This window comes from Lipophrys pholis, assembly GCF_963383615.2.
Source record: "Lipophrys pholis genome assembly, chromosome: 19".
Taxonomy (NCBI): Eukaryota; Metazoa; Chordata; class Actinopteri; order Blenniiformes; family Blenniidae; genus Lipophrys; species Lipophrys pholis.
The window spans coordinates 5,165,623-5,184,952 of NC_137647.1; the positions used below are offsets into that span (position 1 = coordinate 5,165,623).

The 19,330-nt window shown below is 42.3% G+C and overlaps 2 protein-coding genes across 2 annotated transcripts; both read right to left on the reverse strand.

Moving 5' to 3' along the window:
- Positions 1-462: 462 nt before the first annotated feature.
- Positions 463-16,125, reverse strand: LOC308125192 (histone acetyltransferase KAT7-like). Its single transcript, XM_080488742.1, has 15 exons — positions 15,919-16,125; positions 14,067-14,211; positions 11,184-11,414; positions 8,951-9,232; positions 8,588-8,670; positions 7,581-7,667; positions 5,403-5,501; positions 5,180-5,290; positions 4,321-4,512; positions 3,495-3,584; positions 3,214-3,354; positions 2,270-2,363; positions 1,959-2,105; positions 871-977; positions 463-798 (listed from the first exon to the last, which is right to left on the reverse strand). The coding sequence occupies exons 1-15, from the start codon at positions 15,931-15,933 to the stop codon at positions 700-702; spliced, it is 1,923 nt and encodes a 640-aa protein (XP_080344868.1). The 5' UTR covers positions 15,934-16,125; the 3' UTR covers positions 463-699.
- A 1,232-nt stretch (positions 16,126-17,357) lies between these two features.
- LOC308124183 (ferritin, middle subunit) lies at positions 17,358-19,070 on the reverse strand. The gene is made up of 4 exons (XM_080487055.1): positions 18,534-19,070; positions 18,060-18,206; positions 17,835-17,960; positions 17,358-17,756 (listed from the first exon to the last, which is right to left on the reverse strand). Exons 1-4 carry the CDS (start codon positions 18,633-18,635, stop codon positions 17,601-17,603), a joined length of 531 nt encoding a protein of 176 aa, XP_080343181.1. The 5' UTR covers positions 18,636-19,070; the 3' UTR covers positions 17,358-17,600.
- Positions 19,071-19,330: the final 260 nt, after the last annotated feature.

Below are 19,330 nucleotides of genomic sequence, written 5' to 3' on the forward strand. Positions count from 1 at the left end.
TATCACGTTAAAATGGAAAATTTGCTTTAGTTTTCTTCACGTAGTCACAACATTAGAATCTTTTTAAATTTGCACCTGCCAGCAAGGCAGTGAGGCAGTGAGGCTGATGTCCAATTACAGGATGCCATGAATTAGAAGCGGGTGTTCCAGTTTGACATGAGGAAATGGAGAAACGCTGAGGAAAAGAGAAGTTTGTTGTTGTGACTACTAGAGTAGAAACCCCTTTAATTATGGGTAGAGAGGAGCTCTGTGTGCGTTTTTTGGAAAGTTTATAATTAAATAAATTTAAATTATTTGAAGATGTAAAAACAAATAGTAAAGAACAGTTTTAGCAGCATGAGAACTAATCATTCACATTACTAACCAGATTTGCCTTGAACTCAGACATTTGGGATTAATTACAATCACTTTAACTCCACTACGTTTTCAACACATTTCATGTCAGAATTTTTTATTTTTTCTGATTCAGAGAAACATCTAACCGCAGTTTCCTCTCCTCACAGGCGCCAATCAGGCGTTTGTTGGACTTGTTGGGCCGATTCGGTGACTGTTTGAACCCGGAGCGACGGCTGACTGGAAGCGATTAGTGTGAGTTTGTGTGACAGTTTAAGCTCGGGATTTGTGAGCATGCCAGTGTACAGAGATCTGTGTGTGTGTGTGTGTGTGTGTGTGAGGATGAAGTGTAAAAAAGAAGCTCCTCTACGTCCCTTTAGGCGGGGTCCATTTTAAGGCTGTGGGGTCAATGGTCTTGCCGCTCCCCCGTTTGGTTTCCTTGGCCTTCCAGTCATCAATAAGGTCCTTAAAGGGAAACAAATTCAGCTTCGTGGACAAACAAAAACAAAACACTGAATAATAAACTTTGTGTCCTACCTGTCTTTTTAAAACCAGGTGTTTTCCCTTCCAGTATTTGAGCATTTGTAGGGACTGTAGCGTGCTGACGATGTCCACCGGGTTCACCGCCGTCTCCTGGCTGATCTCTGGAGAAATTCACAAACAAAAGATCGAGTATGAGCTGAAAGCTGAAGTCTTCCTGTACCAGCAGAGCATCCGTCGGCTTCAGACTGTGAGACTCTACATCTCTGTCGGACTTTTCACTCAATGTGCCGAGGGCACATCCATTTCCCACATTCATAGCACCGACGATGCCTCTGAAACACTCCATCATAACTTTAAACTTGAACACATTCTCAGCCGTTTATAAAATGTAAAAACGCAGCGGTTTAGGTCGAACTAATCAAAAGCCTTTTGAGCGATGATAAAAAAGCAATTTGTGCTAATTATTCCAGTCACAGAGGAGGTCGTGAAGGGACGGAGAGATGGCGCTCTCAGAGCAGAACACGGTGACTCATAGCAGTCAGTCCTCTCTCTGTGGGTGTGAGGTTCAAACAGATTCTTAAATTCTCAATGAAATGCAGGAAGATGAAGACGGAGGAGGGTGGATGTGAGGGCAGTGTGTGTGACTGGGCTGTTTTGTTTTGTTACCCTGCTGTGGTTTACGTCTGAGCCCGGTGAAGGGCGACTTCCATTACTTTGAAAGCTCCTCATCTGACGTGAAAACAGTTTGTGAACTGTGGTGAATCACTGCAATACTGAAGATTTCTAAGTTTGTTACTGTTTTAATAAACAAATAGCCGTTTGAAAACGAAGGTGTGACTGTGGTTTGAAAATTGGAGGGTGCCGGATGCCCGCCCTGCATCCTCAGTGTTTGGTTGACCTACTTTTGCCCAACCGACCAGTGAAGTCTCGTGCACGTCCACCACTGCTGCTCACTATTCCGCTCAGACGGCGTGGCCTCTGATTCATTCATGAAACAGGTCACACCTGACTGCACGGATGCACAATGTGAATAACGTCACAGGTCGAAGGAACGCCGTTTCGTGGGCGAGTTTCCAGCTCCTGACCCGGGCTACATCCTTGCCTCATGCTTACGAGACCTGCGACGGTGGTGAGGCACAGACCTTTGATGGAGATCTCTTTGCCCTGAAAGCTGTTCAGGTAGCGAAGCAGCACTTCTTTCCAGTAACTTCTGTAGCTGATGAGTCCCAGGTCGGACAGCGGCCGCTCGGGTGAACCCACCTTCTCCTCCACTTTGGACAAAAGGTAACCTGAGAGGACGAACCAAACGGAGCTTAAACTCCTCCTCGACCACCGCAACGTGTGATTGACGACTGCAATATTGTAATCTCAAGAGTCTGTACTCAGGCAGTATCTATATCTGGTGTTATTGTTCCGTGGCCAGCGTGCGGGATCACACAGTGTGCGTACTCACTGAAGTCTATGAGCATCTTGCCGTAGCCCTGCCTCATGTACTGGGGCATGGTGAGGATGCAGGACACGTTGTAGTTCAAGAAAGAGTTTTTCTCCTGCGGGAAAACACGAAACACATGAAGACAACACTTCCGACAGACACAGGTTCCTCCCGGTCACAAACTCATTGCAAAAGTGTAAACAATCACTTCTCCTTTTTGTATAAATCTGGTTCACTGAACTAACAATAACAATACTTAATAAGTCATCAACTATTTCTATTCTAATATGCAAAAACCAAAAAACAGCATTTGTTTCAGAATTTACATATGAAGTAATCTGATATTATATCATACGACGGTCAGTGACTGAGCACTGGGGGATTATCTGGGGGGAGTTTGCACATAGAATCTTTATTTGCCTTCTTCAATAGTAGGTGGCCTCAAAAAAATAAAATAAAAACAAACATGAAACAAAGCATATGTACATGAGATAACAGATAAATTCAAAGCCTTTTAGAAAGACTGATCACGAAAGAGATGAATTTGTTTTTCTCTCTAGGCATCAGGTATTTGTGTCTTCAGGTAGTAAACTTGATTCATTTTGTGCAAATCAATCACGTCATTAATGGTCTTTCCAACTGGCGTTCTGCTCATTCCGGCAAGATCCAATGGTGTACTGTTAAGATTGCAAGACAATAGTCCAAGATGCATGTAAAAGTAAAAAAATGACTTGAGAAAACTATTTTTAAACATTCTTTTAAATTAAAAACCACAAGTTTCTTAAATTCTTAAATTCAGCCTCATCAATCATGTATGTTTTTGTTTGTAACGTCATCTACTGTCCCATAACTTGCACAACAGTAAAATAACTCTAATATTACCAATGAAATACTCCAATTTTTATATATCTGGGAAAAAACTTTGGGTCTTAGTAGTACTGAGACTGCGCTCCTGGTGCAGATACCTTGGAGAAATACCCGACCAGGTGGCACCCGGTGTTGTCGGCTTCGGTCATTACGTAGAAGAGGAACGGCTCCACGTCGTAATACAGAGTCTTGTGGTCCAGGAAGAGTTTTGCCAGCAGGCACAAGTTCTGGCAGTAGATCTGAGAGAGAACGAGCACAAACAGACATCAGAGTCCATGATTTCTCACAGCTGGCTCATCTCACAAGGTAGGCAGGTTCATCATCGTGTTAAAGCACTTTTTTTTTTTGTTTAAATGAGTAAATGCTGATGATTCCTCACTTTGTTCTTCTTCCCGTCAACCTCAAAGACAGAAATGTTCCCCTTTCTGTAGATCTCGTCGCCTGGAGGATGCTTCCACACACACTTGGCCTTTAGAAGAGACACAAGAGGACAAACAGAGCAGAAATAAGCCTATTCTGCAAGTAGTAAACACCTGCAGTCATTTTTGTCAACACATTTTTGTAAACATTTGTAATTTTCCATTATTTAAATAAGTGGTGTCAAATTAATTTTAGTTCAGGGGCCACACATTACATTGCACCTAAAGTGTGGTGGACTGGTAAAATAGTGCCACAATGACCTTTAAATTTAAACTTATCTTTGTTGTGGTGGTCTACATAATGAAAACATCGACATTTTCACAAAATCAAATCATTAGTACTGAAAATGACTAAAATCTCAACATCGATCAAATTTTAATGATACCGTTTGAAGCGAAATACAGTGAAATGTCAACAAGGTTATCTCAGCTCGGGTCTCAGGGTTGTGTTGCATCAGCTACTCTTCAGTAATTTGTTTAAAAAAAAAAAATAAAAAATTTCTTTGATATTTTTACAATTTGCTTGGTGGATTGACCGGATTGGAGCCTCTTGTGGGCCGGTTTTAGCCCACAGGCCTTATGTTTGACACCACTGATTTAAAGTTTATCATGGTATCTTACTGCTAGAACAAATTGGTTAAATATGAGTTTGACATTCTTATTGAAATTTTAAAAATGACAGCTTTTGAATCAACACCCACTCAGAATGAAAACGCTTGGATACCAGGGAAATGTGCTGAGTGGGATTGGAGTGGAGATTTGACCAGCCTCTATGAGCTGCCTCACCATGTGCCTGCGCAGAATGGTCTGGCTCTTCATGTACTTCAGGCAGAACTCGCACATGTAGAGCCTCCCCAGGCGGGCGTACTCCTCCGGGTACGGCGAGTGGTACCAGGTGTCCAGCTCGTAGCGCCCAAACACGATGGTCTTTATCATGTTGCTGCCCTCCGACACCTGTCCGGCCAGACGGAGCTTCTCCTGCACAGCCGGGACCGGACGGGCGAGGGGAGGCGGAGGAGTGGGCGTGAAGAGGAGGCAGGCGGGAGGGGCGGGGGGAGAAAGAGGTGGAGAAATGTCGCAGTTAATCAGGGAAGAGGCTGACGTAAACCAAAGCCAACACAGGAAAACCTCAGTGGAGCCAGAAAATAAAAAGGGATGAGAGGAAAAAACTGGGATGAAGAAATATGAAGAAATATTGCATATGAAGGAAAATCATCTGAAAAGATTTGATCACTAATATTTACATTTGATACGGATACATGGCAATGATTGTATACCACTAACAGGGTGAAAAAAGTTCACAAATTAATGAAACATATTAGCTGCTTACTAATGCTTCACTAAGCTTTTTATTTGGTAGGGAAACTGACGCCATAGAAAAACGTCTTCCTGTCAGAATGGGTCACAAAAGGAAAAGAGCAGATATAAGAGCAAACACAGAATGACACAAAGTGATCGTCCAAACTACCAAAAATATCTCAGACTCTTCCTGTGCCTGCAGGGGAGGGTGTGCGGACTGAAACAGAGAAGAAGAGGAACAAGGTAGCAAAGGGGGCACACGTAAAAGAAAGGGAAGAGGGAGGGGGAGAGGGGGAAGGGAGGGAAAGTGCCAAGGAGGGAGGTGATGATGAGTTTTCTCTCTTACAAGGTCCTCCGATGCACGTGCCTGCGCTTTCCTGAACAGCTCGAGGTCGTAGTCGCTGGTGATGTTCTCCAGCAGCGGCTCCCGGGTCGCGCCGTGGCTCTGCCGGTGCTCCTGGTGACGGAGGTGGAGGTGAGAACGGTTCATACATTTTGGCGAAGAGAGGTGAAAAACAAAACACAAAATAATTAATCCATGCTGTGTGACTTATTTCACACATACTCACCATGTACTTTTCCTTCTGGTCCTTATTGAGGCCCGAGTTCCTCTTCCTCCTCAGCTCCGTCACCTTCTCTTTGTAGCGAAGCTGACGCTCCGTGGGCGCCTGAGAAGACACGCGATAAACACTGTAACGCTGACGTCCATCTGATCTCTGTAGGTCGGCAGTGGGACGGTGGTGCAGTGGACAGCACTCTCGCCTCACAGCAACATGATCCAAAGACTGTCGCCGAGCTTTCAGGCCCATTTGTCCTGGGTGTTTGTGGGTTTTCTCCAGATTCTACTTCCTCCAACAAGTCCAAAAACCTGCGTGGGGTTCATTGGGGATAATAAATGGCTCACAGGCGGGAATGTGACTGACTTTCACTAAGTGTCCGACTGTGATTGACTGGTAATCTGTTAATGGAGGTATCCTGCTTTCACACCTCAGTTTTCTTCCCCTCCATTAATCAGAAAATGACAAATGTACCATTATTACAAAAATATCTTCTAATATCTTCTAGGTTCTAATTTCCCTCGTCAAAAAATAAATGAATACGTTGTCCTGGATTAAAATCTCTTAATTTATCAGATATCGCAACTGCTTTACAAACAAATATGGTATTTAGTATCATAATCAGCCAACCTTTATTCAATGCATGATCTGAGTACCTAAAAGCATACTGGGACTGGACAATACTGACAGAAACACGGCAACAAAATAATCTTATAAGAATTTTTACTTATTTCTTCAAACATTAAGGCTCATTTTAGGCTGGTTCAGATTCTTTAATTAAAAAACAAGATTAAATTGAATCTTTCAAAACAACTTCAGCCACTGCAGCATTGGACAGCTTTTGATTTTAAATTTGAATTTGAAGAGAAGTCAGTCATCATGTTGCTGTCCCGAAGGGAGGAAAAAAAAAAGAGTTCCCTTAGAAATTTCTCCTCACAGTTAACGCCTGTAATTTACCCTATAAATCTCCAGCTTTATTGCAGCAGCACTCATCCAGAAGAGGCAGCATCCTCTGGGGAAAGGTTGCCGGGGCAACAAAGAGTTGGTGTGTAAATGTTGTAGTGTGTGAAGTCTTCTGGACTTTAAGGGCAAGAGACGTCGTTTTTATTTCACCTACTGCCAGCCCGAACAACCCGAGGGCAGGTTAACAGAATAGTTCCAGTCAATTCAAGTGTAGAAATTACAATTTCTCACCACACTTAAAAAAAGAAGATATTTAGATTTTGTAATTTTGTACAGCAGGTTGCACTTTTATTTAGATGAGCAACACTGAGACCCAGAATTGGGCATCTGACAGTAGCAAAACCACATTACTATTCTAATCATACACTGCGGGTGAAGCGGTGGAATCATACATGCTGAAAAGGCAGCAGAAATCTTTTGATTTGAGAAGCAACAGGCTTTTGCCAATATATACAATACATATACAATAATAGAGAGGGAAGATTTATTTTGTTTTCTAAGATAAATATATGTTTTTTTCATGAAAGTTTTGTAAAAAGTGCAGTAAATGTGAATGTTTTCATTTCTACTTGTGAACAATGTGAAAGATTTGTAGTGTCAGTATTTGGTTAAAATGCTTGTTTTGCCCATACGAGATCAAACGGAGCAGTATATATGAACACTCAACACTGGATGAAGGCAGGCAACACACTGTAAAGGTCCACCAGTCCATCACAGGGTGAACGCACCCACATACACACTTACAGAGTCACTGCTTTTTTGTCCGAGGGAGGATCTGTAGAAAGCCCTGGAGAACATGCAAACTGCACACACTCAAGCAAAGACTCAACATGGGGACCTTCTCTCTAGGAGGTGGACAACTACAGAAAATGCAGATTCGTTATATCTTTCTGTACAAATCGCAGCCAGCCACCACAATATCACTTGACTTGTATCTAAAACCTAATGTCAGTTAGAAAAACATACTGTACCTCGGTTTATTTTGGTGCTAAACTAATAAATTACATAATATGTGCAGGAGTTGGCCACTCTTTCCACGTCGGCTCTGACCCTGCTACAGCGACAAATCGCACAGCGAGGTGAGGAACTTCTGCTGTCTGGAGGGACTTCCCCTCTCTGCACACAGACACAGCAGTGTCACACGGGCAGGGTTACCCTGGTACACACACACAGGTATCTGTCTGTTTTAGGTGTGAGCGTGCGTCATCACGATGATGTCCGTGTTACCTGGTTTCTCGTGGAGTGCCGGTTCTCGTCCTGACGGTGCGACAGCGTCCTCTCCTCGGTCTGTTTGTCCCGTGTGGATGCTTTGCCCTGACAGAACATCAACACCGTATACCAACAGCAGCAGAAACATCGCAGAAGCCCCCTCTGTGTTCCTGGAGGCTTCACAGCTTGACAATTTCAATTTCTTGCTGTTGGTTTTCCTTCACGTCCACCAACCTGACACTCCGTCTCAGTGTGTCGGCAGAAAACTAGATTCCGTTAAAGGTAATACTACGACATTTAAGAAAAACTGAAGCAAAAATGTATTCCTAACAAGAATTGGAAAATAGTGAAAGACAACATGCTAAAAATGGGCAGATCACAGAGTGTGAATAAAAAACTAGCTTTGTGCTCTGGTCGGAGCTTTTAGCCTCAAGTACTTTACTGTTACATCTTCAAGTGTTCGTTTGTGTGAGAGCTCTTCATTTACCTGTTTTACATTCTGAAATAAATACTGAACATACACAACGGTACAGCAAATATACATTTTCTAATTACATACTTTTGAAAATAAGCTGCTAAAAAACCCCCAAAGAAATCCCAGTCATTCCATTGACGTCGATGTTAGTGGTAGCCAGTCTCGTCTTTTAAATCCAGCATCAAGTCTGTTCTCAGTGCAGTAAGAAAAAAAATAATAAAGGCCGATAAATCTCGATCATAACTACATTTACAAAATGTTTTTTTGGTGTAAATTCAAAAGAGCAGTACTGATAACACACTGCGGCGAATCTTTACTGCCACCCAATGCATCAAATGGGCCGTACTTCAATTTGGCCAAACTGCACCGTGACGGGCGAAGACAAGGTTTTGGGCAAAAGATCTAATTCATTTCTGTAAAATGGTTGATGTGAGACTGCGGGGCAGCGGAATAGATTATGCAGACAACTACAGTGGTATTAACGCTGTGTGTGTGTGTGTGTGTGTGTGTGTGTGTGTGTGTGTGTGTGTGTGTGTGTGTGCGTGTATACCTTGCATTCGTCAGCAGAGAGGTTGTGGTAAAGAGGACATCCTGATATGGAAAAATGTCTTTCGTGTCGTCCTGTTAGATGACCTGAAAAACATGAACAAAGGGGAAATCTAAACATAACAAAACAACAACTGAAAGAATTCATAACGTTTTATCTAATGTACACTGACACAGAGTCATATATGAAAATGGATCACCGGACTTCATGATGAGTATTTTATATAGAAACCTGCTTTTCACTACAGCAACTGATCACATCTCGCCTGACTCCTCTTGCTCCCTCTGAGTTTAAAGCATCTTTTTTCTATAAAATAAGACTCGATCTCGATCTCGATCCAGAGAAACATGTGACATCTGCTCTCACCCAGTGAATTGCACCCGGGTGTGGGACACTTCATATTGAAGTTGTAGCTCTCGTGGAAACGCCGTCGCTTGGGCCGGTGAGAGAGGTCGTGGGCGGCGGCCTCTTTGAGCGACAGCTCCTTCGCCAGCCGCTCGTCCTCCTCTTGGGAAACTACGATGTCGTTGCTGGAGGAGACGAGGTCGTTGCTCGGGCTGGACACTTCGAGGTCGGACTCGGACTCGGGGGCGTTGCCTGTTGGCGTTCGTGGAGGGGTCTCGTCCCGGTCGGCCCCCTGTTTATTGTCTGCTCAACCAATCAGGACATGAAAAGCGTATCATTGCACCGTCTTCACTGGACCAAAGAAAGATCAAGAAGGTTATTGATCCTACATTTGATGATTGTAAGCAAGCCGCAGCCTCATTACTAAATGTTTTGGTCACGTCCAAAGTTGTTTTGGCAATCTATACGAGGCCTTCTCTACAATATGTGGAAGGATAGTGGATTCATCGCCAACGATTTCACTGTTTGGGACACAGGGGCCACTCCTCGCCACTCCTCTCCCCGTCTTTTGTTCGTGGAGCCACAGACTGTGTGTGTGTTAATGAGGGAGTTTGATAAAACCTGTACAGCACATAGAGACTGATAAAGCATTATTACTTATACATGAGTAAGTCCATTAAAACTCCATTTATTAGGCTGCTGCCATCTGTACCCCCCAAAAAGTCATTACGTGCATAAAGGTCTTTTAAGATGTTTTGGCATCACATTTAGTGTCTTTCAGGAATAAACATTAGTTCTTTTGGTGAATATTTTAACACTGACATAAACTTAACTGAGACCACCTGAAGGGCAGTTTATCTCTGAAGGCTGGAGAGAGATTTCAGAGTTTAGAATGCAGAACGAATCTCTTGAAAAACTAGGATCATAGTTAAATATAATGGAATTCCACAAGTTTTTATGCAACCATGAAAAGGCGTAGTTTTGCTGTTGACAGGCTACATTGTGAATAAAAATGTGTTGGTGATGTGAGCAAGCGAAATGGTCACTTTAAGATACATACTTTGATTTGATGTTTAAACGTTTTAAATGGAGAATACACTTTTTGAGAGTTGTCGTCTTGACACTAATTCATAATCAATACTATTTGTCGAGCACAAAGTTTAAATGGAAGTTGATTCTCCGATCAAATTATCAAGAAAACCTCTGTGGAAGCTTCTGTATTTGTTATTTTCTTACCTCAACTATAAATTAATTTGTTCCTTCGAGACGTGCTTTGATAATGTCAAAGTATCGTCTTCTGCAACATCTGCTAAAGGTATACAACTGTTCTTGATCTCTTTATTATATATAGACATGTCAAACCCTTTCTAGTTCAACATAAAATGTCTGAGTCAGTTGCTTTTTGAATAAAGTAGAGAAAACGTGTACAACCTAAAAATGACAAATATAAATGTGATCGATTTTAATATTAAGGGATTTTACTATATCCCTCTGGTGCAAAATACAAACTCAAGGCCTCCATTTTCCAATATGAACTATGCTGCACCTGAAATTGCAAAAAAATTACATAACAAGTTCCTCATTTGCAAATCCACAGTCATACACATGATTCCTGCAGCCTTCAGTAGGAAGCCTTTCCAATTCCACTTTCACAGTTTGGCTTTGACTCCAATGCCACATCACTCCTCTAACACTGAGGCAATGCTGCCACCTGCTGTTCAGTTCAGGGGGGTCTCTGTGATGTGACTAAAACAGTTAAATCACATGAAAACAACATGTTGCGTCGACTGAAACTTTTTCCAAATTCAGGTTTTACATTGAACTCCTCCTTGCCAGCCGTATAAAGATTTTCCGGCGGGCCAGATGCGGCTCACGGCCCGAATGTCTGGCACTCCTCTTTTCAAGGAATTAATTGATTCCAGTGACATAACACAAGTCTGGGGTATTTACAGAGAAACATTGATCTTCCTTCTACCTGGAAACACATTGATCATAGGCAGCATCAGCTGAATGGCTTTGTATTGGCAGAATGAAACATGGATATCACCACTTCCTCTTCACTTCAATCGCACACTCCTTTCTCTATTTATCAGACTAATCATATACTGTTGTTTATAGCAAATCCAAATTATGTCTCCTCAAGTTACGGCTCAACTTTTTAAATATCTACAGCCTTCAGTTGTAATTTCTTCCTGCAATCTTTCACATATTATACTTTATAATGTAAATGTAACTTCCCAGGTAAAGACCTCACCATTCGCCTCGGTGTCTGAACCAGACGACCTGCTCTGTCTTAAGGGGTATTTTTTGGCAGCGGTGTTTGTTGCCCCCTGCTGGCTCCGCGTGATCCTGCGCCCGGAGGAGAAGACTGAAGCTGCCACCGCCTCTGCTGCTGCTGCTGCTGCTGCCGACTCTGCTGCTGAGTCCGGGCTTTCGTTGGGACAAACAGCCACAGGAGAGCTGCTCCGTGCTGAGACGCAATTATCTGGAATGAAAAATGATGACACATTGATAAAGACCGAGGAATTTCCACACGATGATCTCCACAGCAGTTGTCAGGTTGACCTAAAGACGTGGTCTTGACTGGACACCAAAAATAATGACATCAATCAACTTTTCAAGCACAAAACATTCAACACCGTCTTGCAAATTATCATGTTTTTTTTGTCTCAACTGACAAAAACAGGTTGGGTTCATGTTATTCAGTCAGAAACCGATCAAAAGTTAAACAAAAGCCATATCTGAGTGTCTCTGGGGTTTCCTCTAATAAAATCTGCTGCAGATTGCTCATTGAACTGCCAGACGAATGTTCTGAAACAAATGGCCAGTAGCCAAAAAACTCCATGCAAAATAAAGCACAAACAAGAAAGAGTTACTTGTTGCAAACGGCCTCAGATTTCATGCAGATCCTGCTGAAGACAAAAAAAAACTCAAGGTCTGATCCCACTTCTCTCAGCGGATATCTTTCCACGGTGCTGTTTTTCAGCGTCTGTGAGACGGCTGGGACGACGGAGTCAACTTGTTTTTGTAACAAATAGCAGAAGAAAAGAGTGTCAGCCGCTCTTTCTCGGTTGTAAATCCCCTCTGGCAGCCACAGCAGAAAGAGGTCACACAGGGGGTGGGCGCAGAGTTTGTGTGTGTGAGGCAGGAGAGGGGGAGGTCAGGCTGTCTGAATCCATTCATGCTTTATGGCTGCCCATATACAAAAGCTACTTCTGAACTGGTGAAGTGGAGGAAGGTTTGAAGTCCCCCCATGGTTTGTGAACATGTTCATTCTGATAACAAATGCGGCGAAAGTAAACAGTCTGGTTTGACTTCATCATTGAAGATGATAAGAATTATTTGTGGAGCGTTTTTTGTGTGTCTCTTCTTATTGTTTTCTTTGACATGTTGAACATAACAGCTGATGCACCACCTAACAGGATCCTGGACTTCAGTTCAGGCCCCGTTTACACGACGCTGTTTCACATGACAATAGCTGATGCGTTAAAAAAAAAGTATGGGGTTTACACTGCAGCAGCATGACACACTGACAACGATGTAGTTTTAGTATGCCGGGCCAAGGGAGGGCGCTGTCACTTGTTTTTGTAATAAAACCACACAGACGTGTGCAGAGAAAAATATGCTATAAATGTGAACAAAATGGAGTGAATGGAGTGACACAAGCGGCTCCGCACACCGGTGTCGTGTAAACGGACGGAAAAGTGAAGAAAGTTTTGCGGATACACTCATTTTTGTTGTTGTGTAAACAAAGCCTTAATCAATTAGACTGAACCAGGCGACTTCTCATACAAACTGATATTTAAACTGATCTAATCTCTTTTCATTAGAAGGGATTAAACAGTCTGTTTTTAACGGGTTTAAAAAAACTGATGCACTAAATTTACATCACATCATACATTGATGTACACACAAACACCGACACCTACAGGCAATTTAGAGTCACTATTTGATCTGGAGTGACTGTGAGAGGAAACTGTACGACAGCCAGACACACAAGGAACATGCAAACCTCCAAATCACGGCCCCAGAACTCAAAATTGTGTGTTTATGCTGTTAAGCAACAGTACTGATCACTGCACCACTCTGCAGGCCACTTTTTTTTTTTTTTACATTTTTGCAATATACTATTTAATTTAAATAGACTGGTTACTATCAATTGGGTAATATTTGTGAATTTCATCAAACTAATATTTAAATGTATTGCAATCATGACCAGTCGAAAGACCTACTAGTGTCCCATCCAAAGACTTTGCAGCCTACAAGCCAATTTCCATATTTCTTAAAGCATTGGGCTCACAGGATCACATGATGGCACAGTGGTTGGCGCTCTGTTCTCGCCTCACAGCCACAACGTTGTGGGTTCAAACACTATCAGGGACTTTCTTTTCAGATTGTGCATGTTCTGTCCTCGTGCGTTGGTTTCCTATCAGAGTACAAAAACATGCATTTGAAGGTAATTGGCGACCCTGAATTGCCCCTCGGTATGAATGTGACAATGTGTGATTGTCTGTCGCTGTTTGTCCTGTAATGGACTGGTGATCGGTCCAGCATGTACCCTGCCCTTGCCCATAGTAACCTGGGATTGGCCCCAGTGCCACGCGACCCTGCACAGGATAAAGGGTGTAGAAGATGGATGGATAGGTTTACAGATAATGATAGGACGATAGTCATTTAAAGCACATTTTAACAAGGCACCTATTTAAATGACTCTAATTCACATTTTTGAGTCTATTCTTAGGTATAATTAAAATAAAGCCTAAGATATACATGTTTAAATTAGAAACGTACAATACATTATTTTCATGAAATTACCTGTCATGTTTCTAAATCCAATAAATTCTGCCGCCTGGTGGTTTTTACAGCCATCAATTATCAAGTTGCCAATCAATGCCATGTATTATATTTTATATTTCAGTCTAAAAGTGTGCTTATTTACGAAAAAAACAAACTTAAGCAACTACATCAATTTGTTTTCAACTGCTGTCTGAGTATCGTTTTAAATATGACATCGTTCCAGATCTCTCCTTTCTAAAAGTCTTGCCTCTATACTTATATTTTTCGTTTATGTAAAAACCGCCCATGAAATTCCTTGCAAAAATAATAGAAAGCAAGATTTAAAAAAATTATTGTTTACCTTGGGAGCTCTGGCTGAGGCGTAGAGACGCGCGCGTCAGGCGCGTGCTGCTGCGCCTGTGCGCGCTCTCGGGAGCTTCGGCGTGCTCGAGATCGGCGGAAAAATCCGAGTCCTCGGTCCCATCCGAACTGCTGCCGGCGGTCCTCTGGAAAAAAAGCCCAACCAACAGTATGGTTTTCACTCAAAATATGGACAGCAACACAAACAATAGATTATATTCAGCTAATTAAAGTGATTTTTGTTTCGTTTCGTATTTACCAGCGGATAATTCAACAAAGATCCCATGCTGGGAGAAGAGCATCACCAATCAATCCCACACCGCACCTGAGTATACCTCCACTTGTCAATAAACACCCAGAACGAGTCTCATTGCCTTCACCAGGGTATAACAGTTTACCGACAACAACCCTTCTGTCACACCTTCCGCCTGAATTACCAGATGGTAGTCTGCTCAGCATGCTTCCAGTTTAGGAAATCATTACTAAAATGATTAAATATACAATAAAAAAATATTCCGTTAATATGGCTACATGGAGTGAAATTCTTTTTTCAAAAAAAAAGGAAAGCTGTACTGCAGCTGTCCAAACAAGACGAATAGTGATAACGGAGGTTCCCCCATGAGAGAGCAGAAGCCTGCTGGGTGGGGGTGGGGTAAGGGGCACCGGGGCTGGGGCTACATAAAAGACCAGGAAATCTTCAATTCTTTTCATGTCGCTCCTGCACGAAAATAAGAAGCATTCACCAGAAGCGACCTACTTATTTGTGTTGAAAATAGACATACCTGTATATTTTCCCCCTTGCTTTTTAATTTGATTAATGGCAATCTTTAAAGATTTTTTTATTTAAACCAACATTTAGACACATTCACTGTGCTTTACAAGGAAATCATTGCAAACCACTACCTAATAAATTATTATCAATATGAGCTATTTATTCTCATTTTCCTGGTGGTTATTTCTTGACATGAATCGTGAACTAAAGGAAAAAAATTATATAGTCACTCACGGACAAATAAAAACACAAATCAACAGAGCATTCACAATAATGATATAAAGCTAATAAATAATATTTTCGATCAAATAAAGACAAGAAAAACGTCGCAAAATTCAAAGCTAATAACTACCGTGCATTTTTTTTCTAAATAGAAGAAAAATAAAAAAATGTCCGAATGATATATCAAAAAATCATTACTTAGAATAGACCTGTGAAAAACAATAAGTAAGTAAATAAATAAATAAATAATATATACAGTATATTGTCATTTTTCAGCGCACGTTAACGAGAGCACAGTAACTTCACGTTGAGGGGGCTGCGCCTTCATTTGCATACGACCAATTAAATTAAAGATGAGGCGGGGTTTAAAAAAGGACAACCAATCGACGCAGAGTTCATCCCACGCCTGACCAATCACAGCGTTGTTTTGGTGCGAACACTCGCCGCGTCCTCGCACCCAAAGAACAGCCTGTACCATTTACGTCAGTTGGCCAAAGCTGCCGTTATTAACGTCAAAAGCTGCGTGCTGCTTTCACCGCTCCCCCTCTCATAAAGTTCATAAATAAAGCTGCCTTTTCTGCACTTTTGTGCAAGAGAGGCGTGGCACTTAATGAATAACAGCGCATTTTCGTAACTCAGCACCAACAGAGGCTAACGCAGCTTGGTAGCAACAACACGGATCGATGTGTGACCGTACCAAGAGTTACAAATCATCACACAAACACTTCGCCTTCTTACAGGAGTCGCATCTACACGTAAAGGCCTTCAGCTATCTGACATAAGTTTGATTTGTCCCTCCATGGAGGCCAACGTTAGCTATGACGTGATGTTGTGTGCACTACAGCTGAGTCCGCGTTACCTTTCTGCGGGGCATTGCTCCAAAGACTTGACGAGTCCCCCTCAGACCGATAATTTCCCCCGGAGTTTGGGAACAGTTAATCCGAAACTGCACAGGAGTCGCAACAACAACAACAAACCGCCCGTGGTTGACATGAGCCAACTCAGCTGAAAAAAAAGCGCATAAATTTCTCCGCACTTCCTACCGGACACTGCGCATGCGTACTGCATCCCGGGGTCCGTTGGTGAAATGCATCCGGAAGGAAACATACAGCAGTAGTGAATTGACGTGTTTACATATTACATAACAAGTTAAATGAACTGTTTCGCTCGTTCCAAGATACAGATATTTTGAGAAAACAGCTGGGAGATCATGAAACATATTCTTGGACAAAAAAAAATGCTACTGACATTTCGATCACGTTATTTAGGTGATCTTAAACAAGAAACAGAAAATGACATACATCCCGAAAATATATACAATAGCAGCAAAGAAAGTATTTCTCATAAATGGTTGGAAACAAATCCACTTCCAGTGCATAACTGGACTGAAATAATCAGAGAGATTAATGAGATGGAAAGACTAGGCTTCCTCCCAAGATTAAGAAAAGGTGTTTACATTGCAAGATAGACTAAATGCATTTTAATATGTCAGAAAAAAAAAAGGAAGCCGCTGGTGGCCTTTCTCACATCCACTAATAATTCCAAACACTGGTGGAACTTGTATTGCTCAACCCCCTGGTGAATGTAATTTTATCTATTCGTTAATTTTTTTGCAGCCTGATGTGAATGCAGTACCCTCACGAATTCTGAATTTGGCTGTTATGTCTACTTTTATATTCGTGTTTTAAAAAAAGTATTCGAGAAAACAGTTTCACACCTCTCCTGCAGATGGCCATGGAGTGTCTCCAATAAATTTCTCCAGTTGACGAGACCAAGCCACAGAAAGCGATCACAGCAGTCCACCAGTATAAAAGGTAAATACAGTTGCTTGTGGTACTTCTATTTCATCAGTCTCTCCTTTATGCTAACCTGTACCATCTAAAGATATTCTGCAGAGGGGTGGTTATATACACATACCTTTTTAAATCCAAAACAGACAGTTGTGGGTTTTTTTGCAGTGGTATGGATTGCTAAAGACATTTGTGAAACCTTTGTCTCAAGGTGGAACAGCAATCTTTGTCAATGTAACTTTTAGAAGAAAGAAAAGCTGAATACGGAAGTTACGTCTGCTGACCTGGTATACTTCAGCATCATGACTAATACTTGAGGAAACCATCTGCGCAATCAGCTTTAGCATTTACTCAATGCGAGGGATTCAGCCCATTTAAACCTTATGAGCATCTGCTGCACTGAAAGTTATTTTAGAGTTTTACAAGTGTTGCATAAATTGTAATCAACCCTGTCATGTAATTAGAAGCAGTTCGTAGTGCAATTTATAAGATCCAGACAGACCAAATATCCAGCTCAAAAATGTTTTATTCAGATTAAGACATCAGAAATGGCCACAAACCATTTGAAAACGCCACACAAGCGGTTCGTTGACAAACTGATCCTACTTGGCAACATTTCAAAAGAGTCACCACTTTGTAGACGACAGCTTTACGAGTTAGGCAAAAATCACATGATTAGTTAATGTGCAGCTGGAGTCATGTTTAGCTTGAACCCAGAGGAGGTTTCTCTCCGGGATGGCGCCAAGGCTTCTTAGCTCTTGCTTTCCAGGGTGTGCTTGTCAAACAGATACTCTGCCATCTTGTTGTTGTGGGCATCCATGCGGGTGAGGTTGGTGATGTAGTCACCCAACTTCTTGATGGACTCCACCTGCTCGTTCAGGTAGTGGCTCTCAAGGAAGTCGCACAGCTGAAAATAAAAGACGACATTAGTAGCTGACCAACATTTAAGTTTTAAAGTCTTTGTAAAAGAAAGAATTGAACTTACATGTGGGTCTGTGTGGTCAGCGGCCAGCTTGTGCAGGTCCAGCAGAGCCTGGTTCACGTTCTTCTCCAGCTGCAGGGCACATTGCATGGCCTCCAGTCCGCTGCCCCACTCGTCACGCTCAGGTTTCTGTAAGGAAACAAGTTTTGAGTCACTGCCCTTTAATCCCAATTCATCCTCCTAGACAGGGTGGTAAAGCCATGCCTGAACTTGATAACTTGTACGAACCTTGACATCCTGGAGGAAGATGCGCCCGCCTCTCTTGTTCTGGAAGGACAGAAGCTTCTGAGCGTGCTCCCGCTCTTCCTCGCTATTCTCCTGGAAGAAATGGGAGAAGCCTGGGAGGGCCACATCGTCACGGGAGAAGTAGAAGGCCTGGAGGGGAGGACAAAGGCAGTGATTAGGACACAGCACCCATCATTATATGGCCGGAGAAGAAAACACACAATGTGACAAACGGTCGTTATATGCTGCCAGGCAGTGGTCAGTAACATGAGTCATGGCTGAAAGCTGGTTCGGTGTCAAATGATTCCTCAGCAAGAAAAGGCAACCCAAGCATGACTCAGCATGTTGTGATCAGTGAGATTAGGAACGAGACACTCCATACATGGCAATCAGTAATAAACCACCAACAAAAATGCAGTGTATGCTGATGCACTGTTAACGATTAGATAAACATATCATTTCAGGCGTTGGACTCACCATGGAGGTGTAGGTGTAGGAGGCAAACATCTCCATGTTGACCATCCGGTTGATAGCGGCCTCGCAGTCGCGGTGGTAGTTCTGACGCACTTGAGACTCCATTTTGGCTGGTTGTTTTTCTTAACAAAGACGGTACAAAAAATAAAGCTTTACGTCGACTTTATCACAGTAGCGTTCAAGTAGAGAAGGAGTTGTTGCCGATTCCGGAATGTAGACGAATCTTCGAGCGGATGAGTTGAAGAGCGAGGACGAAGGATAAGAAGTTCCGTTCAAACACTGTTGAAGCAAGAACTTCTGGAGGTTTTCTTCCCCTGGTGTGAAATGGAAGAGTGAGGCTGCCTCTATTTATACTCCCAGAAGACCTCGCGAGGGAGCAGACGTCACGCCGCACGTTTCAGCCAATCAGCGAGCTCGAGCAGTGACGTAAACGTCAGATTGAGATGAAGAAGCAGTTTTTTTTTTCTTTTCTTTCTTGGAGATAATTGACATGAATGATCATTGTTCCTCAGTCAATCTGGAAATAATCTGCTGACTGCCATCCTCCTGCAATGACGAGGCACTTTTAATAATCTCCAAACTGAGTTATAGTTCTAAATAACTCCCATAAATCTAAACTGGTAATGTTAGAACATATAAAAGCCACAAATTAAAACCAGCTGTATACATTTTAGAATATTATGTTCCAAAATATTTTCACAGCGGCCTAATTCACAATTATTCTCAGCCTGATGTGGCAACCAGCACAATGTGATCAAGCTCAATTAACTGCGCTGCAATTTTAAAACAAAGAAATACAA

What these genes read in the sequence shown, in the direction of transcription:
- LOC308124183 (XM_080487055.1), bottom strand. Translation starts at nt 18,635, where the DNA reads ATGGAGTCTCAAGTGCGTCAGAACTACCACCGCGACTGCGAGGCCGCT. An exon ending in TCTTCCTCCAGGATGTCAAG is followed by an intron (nt 17,961 to 18,059) that starts GTTCGTACAAGT and finishes GTTTCCTTACAG; the next exon opens with AAACCTGAGCGTGACGAGTG. An exon ending in CTGACCACACAGACCCACAT is followed by an intron (nt 17,757 to 17,834) that starts GTAAGTTCAATT and finishes TTTTATTTTCAG; the next exon opens with CTGTGCGACTTCCTTGAGAG.
- LOC308125192 (XM_080488742.1), bottom strand. An exon ending in CACGTGCATCGGAGGACCTT is followed by an intron (nt 4,513 to 5,179) that starts GTAAGAGAGAAA and finishes CCGGCTGTGCAG; the next exon opens with GAGAAGCTCCGTCTGGCCGG. An exon ending in CCATTCTGCGCAGGCACATG is followed by an intron (nt 3,585 to 4,320) that starts GTGAGGCAGCTC and finishes TCTCTTCTAAAG; the next exon opens with GCCAAGTGTGTGTGGAAGCA.